At 53.3% G+C, this 25,968-nt stretch overlaps 1 protein-coding gene across 6 annotated transcripts in view; it reads left to right on the forward strand.

The window, feature by feature from the left end:
* ARHGEF2 (Rho/Rac guanine nucleotide exchange factor 2) overlaps positions 1–25,968 on the forward strand; it is a 151,455-nt gene that overhangs the window by 103,341 nt on the left and 22,146 nt on the right. For 4 of the 6 annotated variants that reach the window (XR_014466243.1, XM_083166675.1, XM_083166676.1 and 1 more), the window contains 3 exons: positions 21,209–21,371; positions 25,464–25,531; positions 25,625–25,688. Coding sequence is in view for 5 of the 6 variants with exons in the window: in XM_083166675.1 (XP_083022801.1) it covers positions 21,209–21,371; positions 25,464–25,531; positions 25,625–25,688 (295 nt within the window). In the remaining variant the exon portion in view is untranslated. Of the gene's footprint in view, positions 1–20,778; positions 20,969–21,208; positions 21,372–25,463; positions 25,532–25,624; positions 25,689–25,968 lie in introns of those variants that run through there. The other 2 variants (XM_083166677.1, XM_083166679.1) reach the window with 2 other exon arrangements.

The raw sequence follows: 25,968 nt of genomic DNA on the forward strand, positions 1-25,968 counted from the left end.
GCTGCCGATGTTCCCGATCGCTGGGTGCCTATCCTGTGGCGGCCGATGTTCCCGAGCGCTGGGTGCCTGTGGCGGCAGATGTTCCCGAGCGCTGGGTGCCTGTGGCGGCAGATGTTCCCGAGCGCTGGGCGCCTGTGGCGGCAGATGTTCCCGAGCGCTGGGCGCCTGTGGCGGCAGATGTTCCCGAGCGCTGGGCGCCTGTGGCGGCAGATGTTCCCGAGCGCTGGGCGCCTGTGGCGGCAGATGTTCCCGAGCACTGGGCGCCTGTGGCGGCAGATGTTCCCGAGAGCTGGGTGCCTGTGAAGGCAGATGTTCCCGAGCGCTGGGTGCCGGTGCTGTGGCGGCAGATGTTCCCGAGCGCTGGGTGCCGGTGCTGTGGGGCAGATGTTCCCGAGCACTGGGCGCCTGTGGCGGCAGATGTTTCTGAGAGCTGGGTGCCTGTGAAGGCAGATGTTCCCGAGTGCTGGGTGCCGGTGCTGTGGCGGCAGATGTTCCCGAGCGCTGGGTGCCGGTGCTGTGGTGGCAGATGTTCCCGAGCGCTGGGTGCCTGTGGCGGGAGATGTTCCCGAGAGCTGGGTGCCTGTGAAGGCAGATGTTCCCGAGCGCTGGGTGCCGGTGCTGTGGCGGCAGATGTTCCCGAGCGCTGGGTGCCGGTGCTGTGGTGGCAGATGTTCCCGAGCGCTGGGCGCCTGTGGCGGCAGATGTTCCCGAGAGCTGGGTGCCTGTGAAGGCAGATGTTCCCGAGCGCTGGGTGCCGGTGCTGTGGCGGCAGATGTTCCCGAGCGCTGGGTGCCGGTGCTGTGGGGCAGATGTTCCCGAGCACTGGGCGCCTGTGGCGGCAGATGTTCCTGAGAGCTGGGTGCCTGTGAAGGCAGATGTTCCCGAGTGCTGGGTGCCGGTGCTGTGGCGGCAGATGTTCCCGAGCGCTGGGTGCCGGTGCTGTGGTGGCAGATGTTCCCGAGCGCTGGGTGCCTGTGGCGGGAGATGTTCCCGAGAGCTGGGTGCCTGTGAAGGCAGATGTTCCCGAGCGCTGGGTGCCGGTGCTGTGGCGGCAGATGTTCCCGAGCGCTGGGTGCCGGTGCTGTGGTGGCAGATGTTCCCGAGCGCTGGGTGCCTGTGGCGGGAGATGTTCCCGAGAGCTGGGTGCCTGTGAAGGCAGATGTTCCTGAGCGCTGGGTGCCTGTGCTGTGGCGGGAGATGTTACCGAGCGCTGGGTGCCTATCCTGTGGCGGCTGATGTTCCCGTGCGCTGGGTGCCTGTGGCGGCAGATGTTCCCGAGCGCTGGGCGCCTGTGGCGGCAGATGTTCCCGAGCGCTGGGTGCCTGTGGCGGCAGATGTTCCCGAGCGCTGGGTGCCGGTGCTGTGGCGGCAGATGTTCCCGAGTGCTGGGTGCCGGTGCTGTGGTGGCAGATGTTCCCGAGCGCTGGGTGCCTGTGGCGGCAGATGTTCCCGAGCGCTGGGTGCCTGTGGTGGCAGATGTTCCTGAGTGCTGGGTGCCTGTGGCGGCAGATGTTCCCGAGCGCTGGGTGCCGGTGCTGTGGTGGCAGATGTTCCCGAGTGCTGGGTACCGGTGCTGTGGCGGCAGATGTTCCCGAGCGCTGGGTGCCTGTGGCGGCAGATGTTCCCGAGCGCTGGGCGCCTGTGGCGGCAGATGTTCCCGAGCGCTGGGTGCCTGTGGCGGCAGATGTTCCCGAGCGCTGGGTGCCGGTGCTGTGGCGGCAGATGTTCCCGAGTGCTGGGTGCCGGTGCTGTGGCGGCAGATGTTCCCGAGTGCTGGGTGCCGGTGCTGTGGTGGCAGATGTTCCCGAGCGCTGGGTGCCTGTGGCGGCAGATGTTCCCGAGCGCTGGGTGCCTGTGGTGGCAGATGTTCCCGAGCGCTGGGTGCCTGTGGCGGCAGATGTTCCTGAGCGCTGGGTGCCGGTGCTGTGGCGGCAGATGTTCCCGAGCGCTGGGTGCCGGTGCTGTGGTGGCAGATTTTCCCGAGCGCTGGGTGCCTATCCTGTGGTGGCAGATGTTCCAGAGCGCTGGGTGCCTGTGGCGGCAGATGTTCCCGAGCGCTGGGTGCCGGTGCTGTGGTGGCAGATGTTCCCGAGCGCTGGGTGCCTGTGGCGGGAGATGTTCCCGAGAGCTGGAACCAAACTCCTTTGCACAATGTTTTGGCATGTCTCTGTCAGGATGGGTTGTACATGCTGTTGAATGTACTTCTCTTTTTGTTGGGGGATGGTGGTGTGTGGGGGGGGGGGGGGGTGTGTGTGTCATTGTCTTCTTACTAAATCCCCAGTTCAGATAGTTAGGAATTTACACATGCACACCCAATACATACCTCCCTAGCTGCTGTGGAACCACAAGTCCCAGCAACGCCTAGTTGCAGTGCCGGTACAGCATGAATAGCTGACTATAGTGTATTTGTAGCCTTCCTTATGGGTATGGGGTTTGGTATTGTGGTGCCTGGAATTTGACATTTTATCTGATTCTCTATTCTCTGGTATGAGGCAAAGAATGTGATCCGGGGCTGAGATGCCTCCTCTGCCAGCTGCTCTGTTGTAACCCGCTGACAGATGGCAGAGGGGCAGCTGACCAGCGGAGATCTGCTTCTGCCCTGCAGGTGGTTGTCTAGCAGCGCATCTCTCCCCCAGCACATGCAGGGTTAATATTTCACAACCCTGCCTGGGTGGGGTGCCAGGGAAGCCAGTCAGGGATATGGGAGAGGTGCTGCGCATGGGTTACTGAGACTCTCCCGCTGGTGGGCTACAAGGCAGACCAGCATGGGGGCCAGATACCGGGGATGGGGCCATGTGATGACATGACATGTTTCACTTTCCACTCACTAATGAGTAAGCACATTGCTAGTAAGTGGGTGCTGCTGCTACTGGGAGATGTGCGGGTGAATCAGACATGTACACACCAGCATGTTACCCCAGCGCCCTGCAGGTTTGGTATGGCGCTGTACGGTGCAGGAAATCAGGGTTTGGTATGGTGCAGGAAATCAGGGTTTGGTATGGCGGTGTACGGTGCAGGAAATCAGGGTTTGTTATGGCGGTGTACGGTGCAGGAAATCCGGGTTTGGTATGACGGTGTACGGTGCAGGAAATCCGGGTTTGGTATGGCGGTGTACGGTGCAGGAAATCAGGGTTTGGTGCGGCAGTATACGGTGCAGGAAATCAGGGTTTGGTATGGCGGTGTACGGTGTGGTAAATCAGGGTTTGGTATGACGGTGCAGGAAATCGGGGTTTGGTATGGCGGTGTACGGTGCAGGAAATCAGGGTTTGGTGCGGCAGTATACAGGGCAGGAATCAGGGTTTGGTATGGCAGTATACGGGGCAGGAATCAGGGTTTGGTAAGGCAGTGTATGGTGTGGTAAATCAGGGTTTGGTATGGCGGTGTATGGTGAAGGAAATCAGGGTTTGGTATGGCGGTATACGGGGCAGGGATTAGGGTTTGGTACGGCGGTGTACGGGGCAGGGATTAGGGTTTGGTACGGCAGTATACCGAGCAGGAATCAGGGTTTGGTGCGGCGGTATACCGGGCAGGGATCATGGTTTGGTATGGCAGTATACCGGGCAGGGATCAGGGTGTGGTACGGCAGTATACGGGGCAGGGATCATGGTTTGGTGTGGCAGTATACGGGGCAGGGATCAGGGTTTGGTGTGGCAGTATACGGGGCAGGGATCAGGGTTCGGTGCAGCAGTATACGACGCAGGGATCAGGGTTTGGCATGACGGTGTACGGTGCAGGAAATCAGGGTTTGGTGCGGCAGTATACGGGGCAGGGATCAGGGTTTGGTGCTGCAGTATACGGGGCAGGGATCAGGGTTTGGTGCTGCAGTATACGGGGCAGGAATCAGGGTTTTTTACGGCAGTATACGGGGCAGGGATCAGGGTTCGGTGCAGCGGTATACGGGGCAGGGATCAGGGTTCGGTGCGGCGGTATACGGGGCAGGAATCAGGGTTTGGTACGGCGGTGTATGGTGCGGTAAATCAGGGTTTGGTATGGCGGTATAAGGGGCAGGAATCAGGGTTTGGTATGGCAGTATACAGGGCAGGGATCAGGGTTTGGTGCGGCAGTATACGGGGCAGGGATCAGGGTTTCGTGCGGCAGTATACGGGGCAGGGATCAGGGTGTGGTGCGGCGGTATACGGGGCAGGGATCAGGGTTTGGTGCTGCAGTATACGGGGCAGGGATCAGGGTTTGGTGCTGCAGTATACGGGGCAGGGATCAGGGTTTGGTGCTGCAGTATACGGGGCAGGGATCAGGGTTTGGTGCGGCGGTATACGGAGCAGGGATCAGGGTTTGGTGCTGCAGTATACGGGGCAGGGATCAGGGTTTGGTGCGGCGGTATACGGGGCAGGGATCAGGGTTTGGTGCTGCAGTATACGGGGCAGGGATCAGGGTTTGGTGCGGCGGTATACGGGGCAGGGATCAGGGTTTGGTGCGGCGGTATACGGGTCAGGGATCAGGGTTTGGTACGGCGGTATACGGGGCAGGGATCAGGGTTTGGTGCGGCAGTATACGGGGCAGGGATCAGGGTTTGGTACGGCGGTATACTGGGCAGGGAGTGCAGGGCAGGGAGTATCCAGTCAGGGATATGGGAGAGGTGCTGCGCATGGGTTACTGAGACTCTCCCGCTGGTGGGCTACAAGGCAGACCAGCATGGGGGCCAGATGCCGGGCATGGGGCCATGTGATGACATGACATGTTTCACTTTCCACTCACTAATGAGTAAGCACATTGCTAGTAAGTGGGTGCTGCCGCTACTGGGAGATGTGCGGGTGAATCAGACATGTACACACCAGCATGTTACCCCAGCGCCCTGCAGGTTTGGTATGGCGCTGTATGGTGCAGGAAATCAGGGTTTGGTACGGCGGTGTATGGTGCAGGAAATCAGGGTTTGGTATGGCGGTGTACGGTGCAGGAAATCAGGGTTTGGTACGGCGGTGTACGGTGCAGGAAATCCGGGTTTGGTATGACGGTGTACGGTGCAGGAAATCGGGGTTTGGTATGGCGGTGTACGGTGCAGGAAATCAGGGTTTGGTATGGCGGTGTATGGTGTGGTAAATCAGGGTTTGGTATGACGGTGCAGGAAATCGGGGTTTGGTATGGCGGTGTACGGTGCAGGAAATCAGGGTTTGGTGCGGCAGTATACGGGGCAGGAATCAGGATTTGGTATGGCAGTATACGGGGCAGGAATCAGGGTTTGGTAAGGCAGTGTATGGTGTGGTAAATCAGGGTTTGGTATGGCGGTGTACGGTGCAGGAAATCAGGGTTTGGTATGGCGCTGTACTGTGCAGGAAATCAGGGTTTGGTATGGCGGTGTATGGTGCAGGAAATCAGGGTTTGGTATGGCGGTGTATGGTGCAGGAAATCAGGGTTTGGTATGGCGGTTTATGGTGTGGTAAATCAGGGTTTGGTATGACGGTGCAGGAAATCAGGGTTTGGTGCGGCAGTATACGGGGCAGGAATCAGGATTTGGTATGGCAGTATACGGGGCAAGTGTATGGTGTGGTAAATCAGGGTTTGGTATGGCGGTGTACGGTGCAGGAAATCAGGGTTTGGTATGGCGCTGTACGGTGCAGGAAATCAGGGTTTGGTATGGCAGTGTACGGGGCAGGAAATCGGGGTTTGGTATGGCAGTGTACGGTGCAGGAAATCAGGGTTTGGTATGGCGGTGTATGGTGCAGGAAATCAGGGTTTGGTATGGCAGTGTACGGTGCAGGAAATCGGGGTTTGGTATGGCGGTGTACGGTGCAGGAAATCGGGGTTTGGTATGGCGGTGTACGGGGCAGGAAATCGGGGTTTGGTATGGCGGTGTATGGTGCAGGAAATCAGGGTTTGGTATGGCAGTGTACGGGGCAGGGATCAGGGTGTGGTACGGCGGTATACGGGGCAGGGATCAGGGTTTGGTACGGCAGTATACGGATCAGGGTTTGGTGCGGCGGTATACGGGGCAGGGATCAGGGTGTGGTACGGCGGTATACGGGGCAGGGATCAGGGTGTGGTACGGCGGTATACGGGGCAGGGATCAGGGTTTGGTACGGCGGTATACGGGGCAGGGATCAGGGTGTGGTACGGCGGTATACGGGGCAGGGATCAGGGTTTGGTACGGCGGTATACGGGGCAGCGATCAGGGTTTGGTACGGCGGTGTACGGGGCAGGGATCAGGGTTTGGTACGGCGGTGTACGGGGCAGGGATCAGGGTTTGGTACTGCGGTATACGGGGCAGGGATCAGGGTTTGGTGCGGCGGTATACGGGGCAGGGATCAGGGTGTGGTACGGCGGTATACGGGGCAGGGATCAGGGTTTGGTACGGCGGTATACGGGGCAGGGATCAGGGTTTGGTACGGCGGTATACGGGGCAGGGATCAGGGTTTGGTGCGGCGGTATACGGGGCTGGGATAGGTTTTGGTATGGCGGTATACGGGGCAGGGATCAGGGTGTGGTACGGCGGTATACGGGGCAGGGATCAGGGTTTGGTGTGGCGGTATACTGGGCAGGGATCAGGGTTTGGTGCGGCGGTATACGGGGCAGGGATCAGGGTTTGGTACGGCAGTATACGGGGCAGGGATCAGGGTTTGGTATGGCGGTATACGGGGCAGGGATCAGGGTGTGGTACGACGGTATACGGGGCAGGGATCAGGGTGTGGTACGGCAGTATACGGGGCAGGGATCAGGGTGTGGTACGGCGGTATACGGGGCAGGGATCAGGGTGTGGTGCGGCGGTATGTGTGTATATAAATCCTGAGATGGCACTTGCTATTGGAGGATGTACGTGTACTGCCAGTTTCTATGTTAAATCGGTGATATCTGGCATCCATGTGGGACGCTATCATTGACTGGCGACACTTGATTATGACGACCGCTCAGTTGCCTGTGGGAAATAGCGAAGGAAGCAATGAATCTGTGCTGCTTTATCCAGTGCACAATGTGTGTCCCAGTGCTAATACGCCAGTCATTTCTACAGACACCCTGACACGTTGTATAGAGCCCATCTCAGACAGGGCAGGGATAGTTTAGTCGACCATAACTAGGCCAACAAGCATTGCGTCGACACCACTAGGTCGACATGGGTCTAGGTTGACATGACATTAGGTCGACACTAGCGTTAGGTCGACATGGGGGTTTTCACCGTTTTTTTTTTTTACCCGAATGTCGACACAGTCGACATGGACACAGTTTGAAGTGCAACGCATCCCCTCACTGCACTCGCCATGCTTCGGGCACGGAGCCTCGCTACGCTCGGCACACTATTTTATTCTCCCACCACGCCCTAGTAGATGGTAGGGCATGAAATACCGCCTGTCGGCACATGTCGACTCAGAAAACAGTGAAAAACCCCATGTCTTTTGACTGTCGAACTTACCCATGTCGACCTAATATCATGTCGACTTTGCTGCATATTGACCTAGTGGTGTCGACCTAGTTACTGTAGACCTAAGGACAGTGACTGCATACGTGTTCCTAGCTCTGATATCCTGCCATCTATTCCCCCTCACCAAACTCCAGCCTTCCTCATGGGAAATAGCTGGTAACAGCAAGGTACTATGGCGGTGTATAGAAGGTAGTGCTCAGTATGGTGGAGTACCGTAAAGTAGTGCTCAGTATCTTAGTGGTTAATGGCAGGGTACAGTAAGGTGGTAGTCAGTGTGGCGGGGTACAGTAAGGTGGTAGTCAGTGTGGCGGGGTACAGTAAGGTGGTAGTCAGTGTGGCGGGGTACAGTTAGGTGGTAGTCAGTGTGGCGGAGTACAGTAAGGTGGTAGTCAGTGTGGCAGGGTACAGTAAGGTGGTAGTCAGTGTGGCGGGGTACAGTAAGGTGGTAGTCAGTGTGGCGGGGTACAGTAAGGTGGTAGTCAGTGTGGTGGGGTACAGTTAGGTGGTAGTCAGTGTGGTGGGGTACAGTTAGGTGGTAGTCAGTGTGGCGGAGTACAGTAAGGTGGTAGTCAGTGTGGCGGGGTACAGTTAGGTGGTAGTCAGTGTGGCGGGGTACAGTAAGGTGGTAGTCAGTGTGGCGGGGTACAGTAAGGTGGTAGTCAGTGTGGCGGGGTACAGTAAGGTGGTAGTCAGTGTGGCGGGGTACAGTAAGGTGGTAGTCAGTGTGGCGGGGTACAGTAAGGTGGTAGTCAGTGTGGCGGGGTACAGTTAGGTGGTAGTCAGTGTGGCGGGGTACTGTAAGGTGGTAGTCAGTGTGGTGGGGTACAGTAAGGTGGTAGTCAGTGTGGCGGGGTACAGTAAGGTGGTAGTCAGTGTGGCGGGGTACTGTAAGGTGGTAGTCAGTGTGGTGGGGTACAGTAAGGTGGTAGTCAGTGTGGCGGGGTACAGTAAGGTGGTAGTCAGTGTGGCGGGGTACTGTAAGGTGGTAGTCAGTGTGGCGGGGTACAGTAAGGTGGTAGTCAGTGTGGCGGGGTACAGTAAGGCGGTGATAGGTGTGGCGGGGTACAGTAAGGAGGTGATTGGTGTGGTGGGATACAGTAAGGAGGTGATTGGTGTGGTGGGGTACAGTAAGGCGGTGATTGGTGTGGTGGGGTACAGTAAGGCGGTGATTGGTGGGGTACAGTAAGGCGGTGATTGGTGGGGTACAGTAAGGAGGTGATTGGTGTGGTGGGGTACAGTAAGGCGGTGATTGGTGTGGTGGGGTACAGTAAGGCGGTGATTGGTGTGGTGGGGTACAGTAAGGCGGTGATTGGTGTGGTGGGGTACAGTAAGGCGGTGATTGGTGTGGTGGGGTACAGTAAGGCGGTGATTGGTGTGGTGGGGTACAGTAAGGCGGTGATTGGTGTGGTGGGGTACAGTAAGGCGGTGATTGGTGGGGTACAGTAAGGCGGTGATTGGTGGGGTACAGTAAGGCGGTGATTGGTGTGGTGGGGTACAGTAAGGCGGTGATTGGTGTGGTGGGGTACAGTAAGGCGGCGATTGGTGTGGCGGGGTACAGTAAGGCGGTGTTCGGTGTGGTGGGGTACAGTAAGGCGGTGATTGGTGTGGTGGGGTACAGTAAGGCGGTGATTGGTGTGGTGGGGTACAGTAAGGCGGTGATTGGTGTGGTGGGGTACAGTAAGGCGGTGATTGGTGTGGTGGGGTACAGTAAGGCGGTGATTGGTGGGGTACAGTAAGGCGGTGATTGGTGTGGTGGGGTACAGTAAGGCGGTGATTGGTGTGGTGGGGTACAGTAAGGCGGTGATTGGTGTGGTGGGGTACAGTAAGGCGGTGATTGGTGTGGTGGGGTACAGTAAGGCGGCGATTGGTGTGGCGGGGTACAGTAAGGCGGTGATCGGTGTGGCGGGGTACAGTAAGGCGGTGTTCGGTGTGGCGGGGTACAGTAAGGCGGTGATTGGTGTGGTGGGGTACAGTAAGGCGGTGATTGGTGTGGTGGGGTACAGTAAGGCGGCGATTGGTGTGGTGGGGTACAGTAAGGCGGCGATTGGTGTGGTGGGGTACAGTAAGGCGGCGATTGGTGTGGTGGGGTACAGTAAGGCGGCGATTGGTGTGGTGGGGTACAGTAAGGAGGCGATTGGTGTGGTGGGGTACAGTAAGGCGGCGATTGGTGTGGTGGGGTACAGTAAGGCGGCGATTGGTGTGGTGGGGTACAGTAAGGCGGCGATTGGTGTGGTGGGGTACAGTAAGGCGGCGATTGGTGTGGTGGGGTACAGTAAGGAGGCGATTGGTGTGGTGGGGTACAGTAAGGCGGCGATTGGTGTGGCGGGGTACAGTAAGGCGGCGATTGGTGTGGCGGGGTACAGTAAGGCGGCGATTGGTGTGGCGGGGTACAGTAAGGCGGTGTTCGGTGTGGTGGGGTACAGTAAGGCGGCGATTGGTGGGGTACAGTAAGGCGGCGATTGGTGTGGTGGGGTACAGTAAGGCGGCGATTGGTGTGGTGGGGTACAGTAAGGAGGCGATTGGTGTGGTGGGGTACAGTAAGGCGGCGATTGGTGTGGTGGGGTACAGTAAGGCGGCGATTGGTGTGGTGGGGTACAGTAAGGCGGCGATTGGTGTGGCGGGGTACAGTAAGGCGGCGATTGGTGTGGCGGGGTACAGTAAGGCGGCGATTGGTGTGGCGGGGTACAGTAAGGCGGCGATTGGTGTGGCGGGGTACAGTAAGGCGGCGATTGGTGTGGCGGGGTACAGTAAGGCGGCGATTGGTGTGGCGGGGTACAGTAAGGCGGCGATTGGTGTGGTGGGGTACAGTAAGGCGGCGATTGGTGTGGCGGGGTACAGTAAGGCGGCGATTGGTGTGGTGGGGTACAGTAAGGAGGCGATTGGTGTGGTGGGGTACAGTAAGGCGGCGATTGGTGTGGTGGGGTACAGTAAGGCGGCGATTGGTGTGGTGGGGTACAGTAAGGCGGCGATTGGTGTGGTGGGGTACAGTAAGGCGGCGATTGGTGTGGTGGGGTACAGTAAGGCGGCGATTGGTGTGGCGGGGTACAGTAAGGCGGCGATTGGTGTGGCGGGGTACAGTAAGGCGGCGATTGGTGTGGTGGGGTACAGTAAGGCGGTGTTCGGTGTGGTGGGGTACAGTAAGGCGGCGATTGGTGTGGCGGGGTACAGTAAGGCGGTGATTGGTGTGGTGGGGTACAGTAAGGCGGCGATTGGTGTGGTGGGGTACAGTAAGGCGGTGTTCGGTGTGGTGGGGTACAGTAAGGCGGCGATTGGTGTGGTGGGGTACAGTAAGGCGGTGTTCGGTGTGGTGGGGTACAGTAAGGCGGTGATTGGTGTGGTGGGGTACAGTAAGGCGGCGATTGGTGTGGTGGGGTACAGTAAGGCGGTGTTCGGTGTGGTGGGGTACAGTAAGGCGGCGATTGGTGTGGTGGGGTACAGTAAGGCGGGGTACAGTAAGGCGGTGTTCGGTGGGGTGGGGTACAGTAAGGAGGCAGTTAGTGTATAAGGGACAGTCTGAGAGTGTAATAGATGTTAGAGCGTGTAAACAATGGACAGTTGGATTATCTGGGTTTTCTCCTTTGTGTGGAAGCTTCATGTACGTGTTGTCGGCATTACGGGGACACAGAACACAATATTGTACACAATTCTCCCTCTCTGTAATACAAAACCAGGTTCTCTCGTGTCTAGGACAGCTGGGTGTAACTAGTCCATCTAGAACACACTGCTTTTGGAGTCTATTTACTAAAGGGAGAAATCTCACAGCATTGATTGACAGTGCAGCTGGAAGCCGGCGATAAGGTGTCCATGAGCAGTAGCACGAGAGGATATTTGTCGTTGTACATGGAGTAGGCCCCCCCATAACACACACGGATTTATCATACCTTCCTTCCCGTCTCTCATATATCTCCACACTCACCCATGGCCTTGTTGTGGAGTGGGCACAACGAGGGGTTTATGTATAACTTGTGTATGATCTCCGTGTTTGCACCTGGTCTGTGGACTGGAACAAGGGTCTTTGTTTGCAGAGATCCTGTGGCTTATGAGGTGCACACAAGGGATGCCAGCAGTGTGGGGTACAGGGGGATGTATATAGGAAGTACATTTATATATGGCCTCTGCATAGACACAGACATAGAGGATTCAGGAGCAGCAGATACACTCCCAATGGACGAGGGAACAGTGCCTGAGTGAGCACTGCCAGAGCGAGGGAGCAGTGCCTGAGTGAGCACTGCCAGAGCGAGGTAGCAGTGCCTGAGTGAGCACTGCCAGAGCGAGGGAGCAGTCAGGGAGGGAGTAGGCAGTACCTGAGCAAGTGAGCAATGCTGGACTGAGGGAGCAATGCCAGTGCTGGTGCGAGAGAGCAGTACCAGTGCCTAAATGAGTGAGCACTGCAAGAGCAAGTGAGCACTGCTGTACAGTGGAACTGTCTAGTGAGTGAGCAGTACCAGTGCCTAAATGAGTGAGCATTGCCTGAGTGAGCACTGCAAGAGCAAGTGAGCACTGCTGTACAGTGGAACTGTCTAGTGAGTGAGCAGTACCAGTGCCTAAATGAGTGAGCATTGCCTGAGTGAGCACTGCAAGAGCAAGTGAGCACTGCTGTACAGTGCAGTTAAGTGTCTGGGACTGTCTAGTGAGGAAGCAGTACCAACGCTGGAGTGATTGAGCAGTGCAGGAGTGAGGGAGCAGTGCCATTACCTGAGCAATGTGTAGTGCCTGAGCCAGAGAGCAATAACCGTGCATGAATAAGTGATCACTGCCAGAGCAAGTGAGCAGTACCTGAGTGAGCACTGCTGGAGTGAGGGAGCAGTACCAGTACTGGAGCGAGGGAGTAGTACCCTTAGCTGAGCAATGCTGGACTGAGAAAGCAGTACCAGTGCCGGAGTGAGCACTGCTGTACAGTGTCTGGGACTGATCCTGAAGCCCTGGCCTGCCCTCCAGCTGTACAGTATATACATGAATACTCGGGGCTGCCCATTGTGCGCGGTTCCCCGCTGCGTTGTGTTGTTGTGGAACTGTTTGATACCATGTGAGTTTCTATTTTCCTCTGATCCCCCCTCACCCTTTCCTCACTGAGGTGCCATTGTTGTGTGACATAAAAGCAGAACCGCTCAGACTGAGTCTTTGTCCTCAGCCTGGCCTGAGGGAGAGGACACATAGGGGACAGGAAGCACAGAGCCGTTCCGCAGTCCTCATGGTCTGCAGCAGCATATTATACATGTCTGGAGATCGCCCATTACAGGCCCCAGGTGACATATATATGTGCAGTCGGCCCCCCAACTCAGGTGGGGGCTTGTTCCTTTAGAATTGGGGCTACAGGAAGACTTGTGTGAGGCGAAGATGTTTAGTGCAGAATCCAGCACGAGGCACAATAATAAGTCACCAGTTTCAGGCCTTGCGCAATGTCTCAGCATCTGGGGAGATAAGAAGTGATGTGAGGATACGTCTTCCTGTCATAACACAATCTCAGCGATCTGTACAGTCACACGCTGATAATTCGCCCTCACCAGCTTCCACCACGCTGCCATTGGGGAAATCCACTCAGCCACCTCTTTAGCCTGATGGCAGCCATATTGTGCTCCGCACAGCTGTGCAGCAGCCGCTCCGCAATGACGAAAATACGCAAATTGGTTCTGGGACCAGGCTGCAAGGATCCGAGGTGGGAGGCCATTTTATATATCACTCGTAAGATGCCGCCTTGAGTATATTTATATCTGTAATTTCCAATGTATTTCAGTTAATTCAGTCATAATTCTAAAATAAAATTCTGTTATCAAATCTATATTAAATCTTCTCTGTACTGTGGGTGCTATGACTGGCGGAATGGTAAATCTCCCACTGGTTGTGGTGTATTGAGGTAATGTTTTTGTGTAAAGGTGAGTACACACTAGACAATGGGGGTTATTCTGGTTGACTCGCAGTCTTGCGAGTGCACCAAACCCTGCCTTGCGAATGATGGCCTGACCACCACCATTTTGTTCACACGCATTGGCTGTGAATGGATGTTTGACACATGTTTGCTCAGAGCAACCTTAGATGTGCGTGGGCATTCCGAAGGAAGTGGGCGGGCAGCTGACATCCGGTGATGTCAGTTACCCGTCCCTGGTGTCCACGTCACCGGGCGATTTCTCTGGGAATGCCCATGGGTACTTGTGTACAATCACGGCTCCCACGATGTCCATCGTATAGTAAAAAATTGCATCGCATGCGATTTTTAACAGAAATGCAGCCAAATGCATTGAAATTAGTATCAAACATGTTCAATGGCCCCCAAATGTCATTTTTCAGGCTGTACCACCCCCACTATCAACGTGAACCCGAAGCGTGGCGAGCGCAGCGGTACGCGTCCTGCGACCTTTTCATACCCCCACTATCCACGTTGGCGTGGAGTTGAGAATAGAAAGTGTGGCGAGGGCAGCGAGCCACCGAACCCGAAGCGCGGCGAGCCCCGCGAGGGGACACGGATACCTTCACAGGTATCCGCATCCCCTCGCGGGCTTCACAGGTGTCCGCGTCCCCTCGCGGGGCTCGCTTCGGGCTCGGTGGCTCGCAGCGCTCGCCACACTTTCTATTCTCAACTCCACGCCGACGTGGATAGTGGGGGTATGAAAAGGTCGTAGGACGCGTACCGCTGCGCTCACCACGCTTCGGGTTCGCGTTGATAGTGGGGGTCGTACAGCCTCAAAAATGACATTTGGGGGCCATTGAACATGTTTGATACTAATTTCAATGCATTTGGATGCATTTCTGTTAAAAATCGCATGCGATCGCATGCGATTTTTCAAAAATGCTAAAAATATGCAAAAATCGCATCCCATCGCATGCCACTACATTTGGCATGCAATGGGAGCCGTGAAAGTACACAAGTACCTGCACATGAAACGCTGGGCGCATGGGCGAGACCCCTGGCCCACGGCCCACAATGTTGGGTGCGTGCACACAACCTGTTCACCATGGATACACGCACCCGGCACATTTCTAAAACATTGTAATGAATAAGGTCCAATATTCGATACAATACACTTGGCCTTTTTGTGCATATAGTCTAGTGTGTATGTACTGTGTCACTGACCATGTGGCATCAGGGTGAGACCACGGGGGAAATGTAATAGGATTGGAGAATCAGAAAGTCAGAGGTTTTTTTAAAGCGGCAATCATTTACACTGCAAAATCACACTGGTGTTGCAGTGTAAATGATTGCCGCTTTAAAAAAACCGGTACTTATGTAGTAACTGGGCTGCCGATTTTGAAATCGGGTCCATCGCATCGCATCGCACCCGACCAAATCGCATGCGATGCGATGCGATGCGATGCGATGGACCCGATTTTTCCATAGGATTCAATGTTAAAATGGACTGAGTCCATTTTAACATGGAATTCAATGGGAAAAAGGGGTCCTTTTCATACCCCTACTATCCAAGTGGGCATGGAGTTGGATATAAACCTGTGGCGAGCGTAGCGAGCCACCGAGCCCGAAGCGTGGCGAGCGTAGCGAGCCCCGCGAGGGGACACAGAATACCGTCCCCTCGCGGGGCTCGCTTCGCTCGCCACGCTTCGGGCTCGGTGGCTCGCTACGCTCGCCACAGGTTTATATCCAACTCCATGCCCACTTGGATAGTAGGGGTATGAAAAGGACCCCTTTTTCCCATTGAATTCCATGTTAAAATGGACTCAGTCCATTTTAACATTGAATCCTATGGAAAAATCGGGTCATCGCATCGCATCGCATCGCATCTGATTGTATGCCTTAACTTAAGGCATACAATCAAAAAATCGGCAGCCCAGATACTACATAAGTACCAAAAAACCTGGAGATTTCTTACCAAATCTCTCACTTTCTGATTCTCTCATCCTATTACATTTCCCCCCATATCTGTCCTGTCGCCTGAGTAGACCCTGTACCTTAGTGATGTCACCTGAGAGCCTAAATATGTAGGCCCCAAAATGGCCCCTTCCAGACCGTGCAGGCGGCCATTACACAAGAGGTTCTGGAATATTGAGATGAAAGCCTTTACAATAAACACATGTAGCTGGTCCTTAGTGATTATATATGCACAGACGGAAAGTATATAATGGTATGCACAGAGCGCCCAGCCCTTTCCTTCCTGTCTGTTCCCTTTCTCCGCTGCCCACAGTGCGGACTGTGTCTAATGTGCGTTGGACGTTTGTGGTATAAATCTGGCGTTGTTCCTGGCATGGGTGATAGTTGGGACTGCCAGGGTGCTGGTATGAAGCTCAGTCTATGTGATTATTACTTGTATGAATATGTCCTAATACATCCTCAGCGTCTCTAATGACCAAATTAAGACACGACTGAAACATTACGTCTGTAATATATTTTCTGCTCCTCTGAAGTGTGAGCTCTCTTCAAACTTCCAATGAAGCGTAATTACATTTTCCATGATCATTTGTTCACTCTTCTACTGGTTTCTGCTTTCAGCAAGAAGACTGGAAACCAGTCACCCCTTCGAAGAACATGTGTTATAAGTAGGTCATGTCCCGTGTATGGGGATAAAGCGATTGTGGAGAGGAAAATTGCAGAAAGCCATAACGGTAACACAATAGATAAAGGGCGGGATCCGGTTTTCTGTGGTAATTTACCTCAGATAATTACCACAGATGGGGATATCCAATTACCCCCGATACCAATACTTCTTTGGGAACCAAATCCCCCATAAATTACCCTTTTTTTTTCTTGGAAAAGTGACTTAAAAATACATAGGTCCGCAGCTTTACACTGTCATTCTGTGTTTATTTCAGAAAAAATAATAGTGGGAAAAGATGATAAAAAAAATTGGCACTGAAAAATAATTGCGATTAAAAACACAGGCAAAAATATGACTGTTGTTGCTAATAGGATACCCCCTTAGTAATTCTTGCAGGAGGGTTTAATGCAGGGGTGGGGAACCTCAGGCCCTGGGGCCGTATGCGGCCCCCGTAGCCGGTGTGAGTGGCCCTCCCACCCGTTGCCAGGAGTCAAGTACAGGGGAATTCTCGCAAGAAGTAGGTAGTTCTTGCGAGATTCCTCTTAATTAACAGCAGCCGGAGACTGTCAGTCCTATTCAGTGGCAGCCGTCAGAGCGTCAAATGGCTGCAGCAGGACAATTTGTAAGAGAAATTTTTACATATGGCCCCCGAAGGATTTTTTCCCCATACAAACGGCCCTTGGCACAAAAAAGGTTCCTCAACCCTGGTTTAATGTAATAAAGTTGCCCGGTGGTGCCTTTCTCAATGAACCATGCAGGCATAGTATTAAAATGATGTGTGCGTTAAATGATACATTGACGTAAGTATCACACCTGAAAGTGTAGGTGGACCAGATGCATGCAATACAGTCAGCCATTTTGAATCACAAGACACAGAGTGATGTCCCAAGTTTCTAGGAAATAGATGGGATGCTCCCTCAGGCAATGTTGGTTTACCTCACAAAATGGCGGCAGAAGTTCCCAGTGATTTGATTGGTTGCATTTCCTGTCTCCATACAGTTTTTTATCCAGTGTCACAAGTAGAACAAGATTTAGCTGGCATCCATGGTCTTCTGCTGTTCTTAATACACATACATAGGAATATGAAAATACTATTTATCCAATTTCCTGACATTCATTAATGTGTATATAATACATTATAGGATGTAATCTGCCCTGGGTACAGGTGTATACATGGTACATGCCAGTTCCTGGCACTGGTGCTGCGGATGTCAGTAAATCCCTCCAGAGGTTTCTGCGCCTCCTGATCTCCTCCAGCTGTCCCCGCTGTTAGGCGAGGTGCTATGTATCTCTGCGTAATTCCCTAAACGCCTGCTGTGATTACAACACCTCCCCGCCACAACCTAACATACTGCCTGAGACGCAGCCACACCTAAACCTGCAGCCAGCTGGACAGCCGGGGATGCTCTCTAAGGCCAGAGGGGTTCTAAGGGCCAACGGATTAACGGTAATTACCGGACCAGGAATGGTGCGAGGGTCCTGTCCGCCATTTTGTTTGCAGCTGTGCAATTAGTGATTGCGAGACTGGAGCATGTAGTTATTTATGTATGCAGAAGCCTCTAGGCTCGCTGCTGATTGGTACATGGAGAGGCTGCAAGGCGGCGGGCAGTGGGGGGGGTGATCTGGGCCTCTGTGTCTGCAAGCACGTAGTTTGCATATAGGTGGACATGCAGTTCATGTCATGTACCATGGGAATTTGTTCTCTCCACACATATGTTTATCTTGGCACATCCTAGCTCCCATTATAAACCTCTTGTCCCTGTTACATCTACAGGGGACCTGCCCATTGCGCCAACTGAATTCTGCACACTCCAGCAAGGCACTTGGCTATTTTGGTGTATGGGCAAAGACGCGTGTGTCCCTGAAGGGCTCCTCGCTTTGTTATGTGTCACTCACTTCTGAGGATAAGCGGAATTGTAAATCTTGAGTAGAGGTCCGCCCAGAGTGATAGTCCTCATCAGCGCCAAAGGGGGCCCCGATATACGGCTGGCCCATGTCCATCTAGTAGCAAGTGAGATTCTAGAACAGTTTACCTCAAAATAAGACGCGCTGTATTGATACCACTGATTAGGCGAATGTGGAGTCCATGTACTAAAGAATATTGGGGAGATAATGATGTCGTTGTATAGCAGTAGGGAGATATAGCCATATTTACTCAAACTATCCCTACTTTTTTTTCTCCATCCATGCAGCTCTACTGTACGTCTGACTCGGTACAAGGGCCCAGGCCGTGTACAGTGAGCGGAGGACACGGGGAATGGCGAGGGATTCAGATAAGGGACGGTGCGAGGCCTGGACTGTGTCTCATTAGTGTAATCAGCAGGATGTCTGGGAGGGAATGGTTACCGGGCCTGTCAGTGCCAGCCTTCCCTGACATAACACAGCTCTAATAATAATACAATTACTCATTGGAGGATTACCGTAGCGGCCCAGACATACCGGCGCTATAAACGTGGCCCCCGGTGCTGCATACACTAATATACCATCTGCATTGTCACCAACATAACGCTTTCCATATAAACATTGTGGGAACACTTTGGCAGTGAATCCCATATAATCCGCCATTTTCTGCTAATATTAGAAAGAACAAATACCTCTGAGGTTAAAGTTACACATTTCTCCTCCTTATTTAGCATTGTGCCAATCACTGACACGCTGGGTACTTCTTAGTGAAATTTAACTAAGATGGGAGTTCTATTGAACATGAGGTGTTGCCCATAGCAACCAATCAGTAGAATCTGATTGGTTGCTATGAATAACGTCCCATCTTAGTAAGTATACCCCCTATAGAGAGGAGGAAACACCCGGGGCTTCTCACGGCTGGGTACGCACTATACCATGTGTACCCAGGCCGCCAGCGCCAAGTGCATACACACTACCCGATGCGGTGAGCGATGGCATCCTCCCTCCGCCCTGCATGTAGTGCCCACTTGTAGGTGTGGGCATAGTGTGTGTGTGCTGTAATAATATTCGGATACGTTACCTCACCCTTCAGCAGAAATCTCACTGATGTCCTACGGTGGTTGCTCGGCAACGTCTCTCTCTCTGCAGTCCTGCTGTCAGTTTCCTACTCACTACTAACGACATAGCGGGAGAGCCGTCACACCTGTCCCTAACCTCCTCACACAGCAAAATACTAATAATCAGGACCGGCTCCACCCCTAGGCAGCTGCCTCGTGCGCCAGGATCTGGGGGGCACCTCCAAGTCTGCCAATCATAAAATGGATGTCAGGTGGTGGCTGTGGAACTTGTAAGCCGCTGTCTCCACCCTGTCACTTGAGGGACTGGAGATAATAATATACATAGCTAACAGAAATACTGAGGTGACCTTTATTAGAACTAGTACATAAAGGATCCTGTAACCCGTAGCAACCAGGCTGTTTGTATTTATTTTTGCAAACTGTTGTAACCCATAGCAACCAATCAGAATTGTCCGCTGCTCCTACAACAAGCAACCTTTGCAGATTGTTATAGTCCAGCATGGGTAGATATGCAAAAACGCTGTGTTTCCTAAATTAATCTGTTCGTTTCACCACTTGTGTAAGAAAACGATTAGTCATGGCTGACCTGAGGACATTGGTTTGCAACAGGAAGTGCAAGAGTCGCTCACTTCCTCTTTCACCCGGAAATCATGTTTACTGTGTAAGAGTTACCCAACCCTCCACCGTGACCCCTGAAAAAAAAAAAAAAAAAAACATTTCTGTATGTCACATGGTGGGGTGTCAAACGGGACCACGTCCTTCAGTAAGTTGCTGTGAAACACTTCTCAAGGAGTCCACAGATAAAGGAGGGGTCATAACAAGGCAGACAAGCAGAAGCAGTGTCATGGGTTTCTATTAACACACTTAATCATTGAGAACATTAACTAACCATGGTGGATAAAACCAGAGCAGGAGCCTTTTGCTTTCGTTGTGTAACTGGATCGATGGCTACAACAAAATGGCAGCTAAAAGTTGAGGCAAGTCTGAAGCACCCATAATAACTCATAGCAGGCGGTCAGCTTTGATTGGTCCAGTTACACTATGAAAGCAGAAGACTTCTGACCTGGTTTTATACACCATGGTCTCCTGATATCACTACATTTACCCACCTATTTATTTAACGCATTAAAACTAAGTGCAGCGTAACCTAAATGTAAGAAAGACGAATGCCATGACGAATTGGAAACGTCACATAGGAAGCTCTTTGTGACTCACCTTCCTCCTCCACCGAGCAGTTGCCTGGGGGCGGGGGGGAATTCCAAAGGACATGGTGACAAGTCCCCGTAAATGAGTATTATGAGCCTTCAGAGATTACTAAGGGTCTCATCAAATTCAGGTTTAATAACCGTGAAGTGACCTTGGGTAATTCTGGGGGGTTTCCTGTGGGAAAATCCATGTGGCTGCCATTTCTCCTAGGCCTCGGCCTACAACAAGAGGCCACAGCTTGTTACCGCATAGCCCGTGTCTACGCTCCGTAACCTGAGGCATATGTCCGCTTCAGTGTCCGAGTTGCCCCAAATGACACAATTAAAGCTAAAATGACATCTTGCTGAGGTAGATAAGACCCGTCAGTTTATTTGGTGACTGACGCCCGCCTAGCAGATAGCTACCTAACGCGCCTCGCCGAACCCCAGTTGAATCATAAATGTGCGGCTACGACCACATTGGCCAATGGCATTGCACCCAGCCTTTCCACTGTGGGTGTGGCCTGTTTTGACACGAAACCGGAGAGTGCAGCGGTTGTCCCGTTATTGATGAAGCAGAGTGTACGCTTAACCCTTGCATGTCCGGCATCCACTAATTTGCTGCTATTATCCCGGCCCCTCCATGGCTGCAGGCTCATTAAGTCACTGACAATCGCACCTCTCATGCCTCCTCTGCAGTGATGATCAGATATAGGGAGGCTCCTGGCAGAGTTGCTGGTTGTCATGGTTATGCAGAGATAACTAGTAGGGATACAGCTATATTCCGGGAATAATGCAGCATTTACCCAGAGATGCAGCATCAGCCAGGATCCCGCAGCACCTCCACCAATGGCCCTGCCAGGGGGGACGCCGCGCCCCGCAGGCTCCACAACATGAGCTGGAAGGCCAAGCGGCAGAACGAACGCGCCGTGCCAGGGCTGGTGGGTTAAGCAGGTGGCGACACCCAGAACATATCTTTAAATCCGCACAGGGTATTGTTCTGCCAGGTCCTAAATCATGAGTTGGACTCTCACCTGAGGTGGAGCCAACTGCGATTCTACGACGGAGACTGTGGGATGGAATCGGAGCGGGCAGGGGGTGGTCGTGGGTTCGGTCTGGGTGGAGGATTGGTGGCAGGCTGCCAGTATAAGGTGGGCATTCATCACTGACCCCTTCTGTCTTCTCTCCATACAGAATAAAGAGAAGGAGAAGATGAAGGAACGAGAGAAAGATGCCAAGGAGAAGGACACCCGCTACACCAACGGGCACCTGTTCACCACCATCACTGTGTCTGGCACCACCATGTGTTTCGTGTGCAGTAAGAGCATCACCGCTAAGGAAGCGCTGATCTGTCCCAGTAAGTGCTTATATTGTGTTACCTTTCAGGGCATGCTGGCACTGCCGCGACCATTTTACCCCTTGTGTGTCCCTGCTGTTTCCCTGGGGGCTGCTGGCGCAGTGTCTCAGGTAAAACTGTGAGTGTGTGTGTGTAACACACCCAGGGCTGCCGTGTGCCACGCAGTGCCTACTAGTAATACTATGCCACCTTCTATTTTTTTATTGCCTGATTGCAAAAATAATTGCACATAAATCTCTGTAAGTTGTGGACGTCACAACGCTGGACGTGTATGTAACAGTCAGTAAATGGTTCTTTGCTTGTAGTAGATCATCTTACACGTTCCGTCTGGCTGCTGTCACCCGATATGGGGGCCCACAGCTGGCCATGGGGCCAGACCTCTACCCTGCAGCCTGGTCCCCCTACTGGCAGATGCCCTACTGACTCCTTATGGCCTGTGCATTTAATGTCCATGTAGGAACTAAAGACAGATTTATTACACGGTGGGGTATGCTGGAACTTATAGTCCCACAAGGGCCGGAGAGGACCACGTTCAGCTAAACCTGTTCCTGGTTGTCCAAATAAGCGGAGGAACCTTTGTTGTCCAGACTCCAGCACTGGCCGTAAGGGGGTGGTGGGTACCATTAGTCTGGGTACACGGAGCGCCAGACAACAGGCTGGGATCCAACTAGATGCCAACATGGGTGATGTGAGAACAAGCTGTTCCAAGTATGTGTGTAATGCCGCCTCAGGCAGAGTAACTGCTGCTGTCTAGGGCAACCCTCTATGGCCCTGCTTTAGCAAACAGGCTCTGGCACGGACAGGAATGAGTTAAGCTATTGATTCCCAAACTCCCCAGACAGATTAACCAGCGTGTATCCTAAAGCACAGACTGTGAGCAGCGCCCCCTCCCCTTCTCCAGGCCCTATCCCAGTACTCACGCTCTCCTTATCCCTGCTCTCATGGCGGCGGACCCCCTAAAGTCCCCCCAGGTTTTCCTATCTTCACCCCCGCACCCATCCCAGAACAAACACGGTTTAATTGTCTAATTAGCGGAGACTTCCTTGCAGCCCATTAAGCCGGCGTTTGATCTCTTCAGAGTAAAGGCCAGATTTGGAACAGGCAGCCAAATACACGTGCAATTAACCATCAAGTGTGTTATTGCTGAGGGTTATGAGGTAAACATTAGATTACGCTTCAGCTCTCATTGCCCGTTGTGTGCGTCTGTCGTCCATATAAAAATATCACTAAAAAGCTCCAGCCATTGTCAGACCAAAATCTCCAGCCATTGTCAGACGGGAAACTCCAGCTGTTGTCAGACTTTCTGGTCTTTTGGCAGCTGAGGAAATAGTTTGGGGCTTGTAGTGCTACCAGGAGCCCCCTGTACCTGGAGGAGAGAGAAGTTCCTGCTAGGAGCATGTAGCCTTACGTCATGTGTGCCTCCACCTGTGTGCCTCCACCACGAGCAGCTGCACGGCTGGCACACTTAATAGGATCCTTGTGTTCCCGGACATCTGTGTTAGGAGTCAGTGGCAGTGGAGTATAAATCCCCCTCTCCGCACAGACACGCCAGCTCCCTCTCCTGCAGGACAGTCTGCGTTCTGTATACCGGCAGTCCTTTGTGTGCTGGTTGTGCAGCGGCCCCTCCACCCCATTATCTCATCTCAACCATCCCACTCTCCAGTAGGGAATCACATGCTTGCCCTGCCTGGCACCAGGTTCTTATTGAAGGGTCCTCTATCTGGCCAACAATGCCGCCATTTTCCTGTGTGTGTGTGTGTGTGTGTGTGTGTGAAGGTGTGCCACTTCTGTTCTGTTAGATGGGGGCAGATGTATGTGGCCAGGGGTGTAATACCAGGAACCTTTTTTAATACTTTAATTTGGAGTTTAAATATCCTTAAGTATAATGGCACATGTGCCCCGCCAGTAACAGGTAGTGGCTACCGGTGCCCAGACCCGCTGCAGTTTGCATAGTCCGTTCCGCCGATAGCCCCTGCTGCTGACCTTGAATCGTACTGAATAGGGGACATGTGACCATTATCACCTAACAAGCAGCGAATCGCAGCCAGCACAGGAAAGCCATGCGCTGATAGAAGGCCAGGGCGCAGTCCTCAGGTTTAATGGGTCATTCCCATACTCCGGCCCTCCTGGACAGAGTCTACTGGAGCTGACTGCGTTCAGCTGAGAGCTCGTGATTGGGGCGACAGACTCTTCCAAACACCACACAATGGGCCTATTGTACGATGTAACAGGAGAGGATCTTCCTGTCTGCCTCATCCATCTCATTACCGGCACTGCAGTTTCGGCATACGTCATCTCCCCTCAGGGCACCACAGACTGGCTCAAGTCCTGTACGCTGCCATGTTCCTGTCAGACTGCCACCCCCCCCCCCCCCCCCCTCCACCATACTCACCCAGTGTCCATTGTCCCTGCCATAAACGCTTATTTATTAGATAAATTGCCCTAATGGAGAGTATTTTCTGCATGTCTGCTTAGCACTGATCACTCTGTGCCTCGTGCCTCACTGCTGCCAGTATTTCTGCTCTCAGCTCACAAAATGGCAGCCGCTGGTGCGTGAAGGTGACGGGCGGCGCTAATAGTAGGTTCTGCCAGTTTGTGTAATGCAGTTACGGCGTACTGCCCCCTGTACCCCCCACCCCAGGTATCCTCCATCCTCTCTACCCCCCCGCCCCAGGTATCCTCCATCCTCTCTACCACCCCTGTCCCAGGTATCCTCCATCCTCCCTACCACCCCCTGTACCCCCCACCCCACTCGTGTAAGGCCGGGGTAGGTGGCAGGATAGGGCTGCAGTGTTCTGGGCCTGATCTGCGCTAGACTCGCACACTAAGGAGGGGTTTCCGGCCTCTATTTATACACGAGGAGGAAGCCGGTTCCTATCCTAAAACAACTCTGCCACGTTAACCCTGCGCTTTCTGTGCCTGGGCTCTGTACACCACACCCGCCTCTGTGCACAACGTTTGTATCACCCCTCATTAAGTAGAACACTATATATTTTTAGTACAAGTGGGTTACTCTCATTTGTATTATTGTTCTTGTATACCTTACACAATAATATACTGTAAATGATCACTTTATCATGTTTTTACCTATAATAACATTTGATAATAAAATGTACGTGTTGGGCCCAACCACCAGAACTTGTACTGTAAAAATCAGAACATATTCCGGGTATACAGCTCCCACACCTGCGGGAACGGCTATACGGGGGATTTTCTTGGATCCGGGAAGATACCGGCAGCCGGCCGGGAACTGAAGTGCGCAATTTCCTGTCTAGAACTAGAGATTGGCCAGGTTTAGCTTTGTAATGCCAGAGGAGCGCAGGGTAGAAGAGAAGGAAAGGAGGGAACGTCAGCCAGGACTACAGGCGTTTGTATAATGGGTGCACATTCATATACTCCGGAGTCCTGCAGCAGCGTCCCAGCAGAGTGTTGCTCATGCGCACTGGAGATGTCCCCAGGAACAAGGCGTGGGCACCATATTCTCGGAGATCTGAATGCACATCATCAAAGATGGGCAGCAGCACGCCAATAATATTGGAAGGTGGTATCCCAGTGGTTACCTTATCGGTGAGCGCAGACGGTAATAGTAGGAAACCACAAAATGGCCGCCACACAGGAAGCCTTGTCAGGCAGGCTGGAGGGTGTAAATATGTCACAATCCAGGAAATTATAACTGTACTGAAAGGGAAGCTGGCACTTCAACCTGAAATGGGGTCATATACATCGAGACATAGTCACTGATACAGAATATGTGCAAGAGCTGTTCAGTCTGCAGTCAGCCATCTTCCTGGAGTAACCATACGTTATCTAGTTGTGGAATCATTGGTCCTGTGTGCTGTGATCTTCTGCATAATGGCCATTTGGTTATTGGTTACGCTGATGTGTTACCAGTGCCGCCATGTTGTGTCCCTGTGTGTGAACGATGACTACCTCATTGGTGGGTTGTGTCCTCTGTCCTGTAGACCATAGAGAGGATTCTGGTGGATTGGGAAGACCTTGGAGTTTATATTCTATTAGTGGGTAGGTGGGCAGCCGGCGTTCTGGGCATGTAGAAATGGTATTACAACTCCTTCATGTTCTGTTTCCCCCCAGCCTGCAGTGTTACCATACACAACCGCTGCAAGGACACCCTGCCCAGCTGCACCAAGGTCAAGCAGAAGGTAGGTACCTGACAGGGCAGAGGATGGGGGTATGGGGGTGGTGGGTCACGTGACTATAAATGTCCCCCTCACGTATCTCTTACTTTCCTGCAGCAACAGAAAGCCGCCTTCCTAAAGAACAATTCTGCTCTCCAGAACGTGTCATTACGGAATAAGAGTAAGTGTAACGCTGCGTAGTGCTGGATAGGGGGCTGATACTCGCCGCACCTCGCTCTTATGTATAGGGAGATGTGTCAGAGAAATCATGCATTACAGCACAGCGTGGGTAGGACAGGACGGCACAGCGTGGGTAGGACAGCACGGCACAGCGTGGGTAGGACAGGACGGCACAGGGTGGGTAGGACAGGACGGCACAGGGTGGGTAGGACAGGACGGCACAGCACAGTGTGGGTATTGCAGGGTGGCACAGAGTGGGTAGGACAGGATGGCACAGCACA

Source organism: Crinia signifera, chromosome 12 (assembly GCF_055691185.1).
Source record: "Crinia signifera chromosome 12, ASM5569118v1, whole genome shotgun sequence".
Lineage (NCBI taxonomy): Eukaryota > Metazoa > Chordata > Amphibia > Anura > Myobatrachidae > Crinia > Crinia signifera.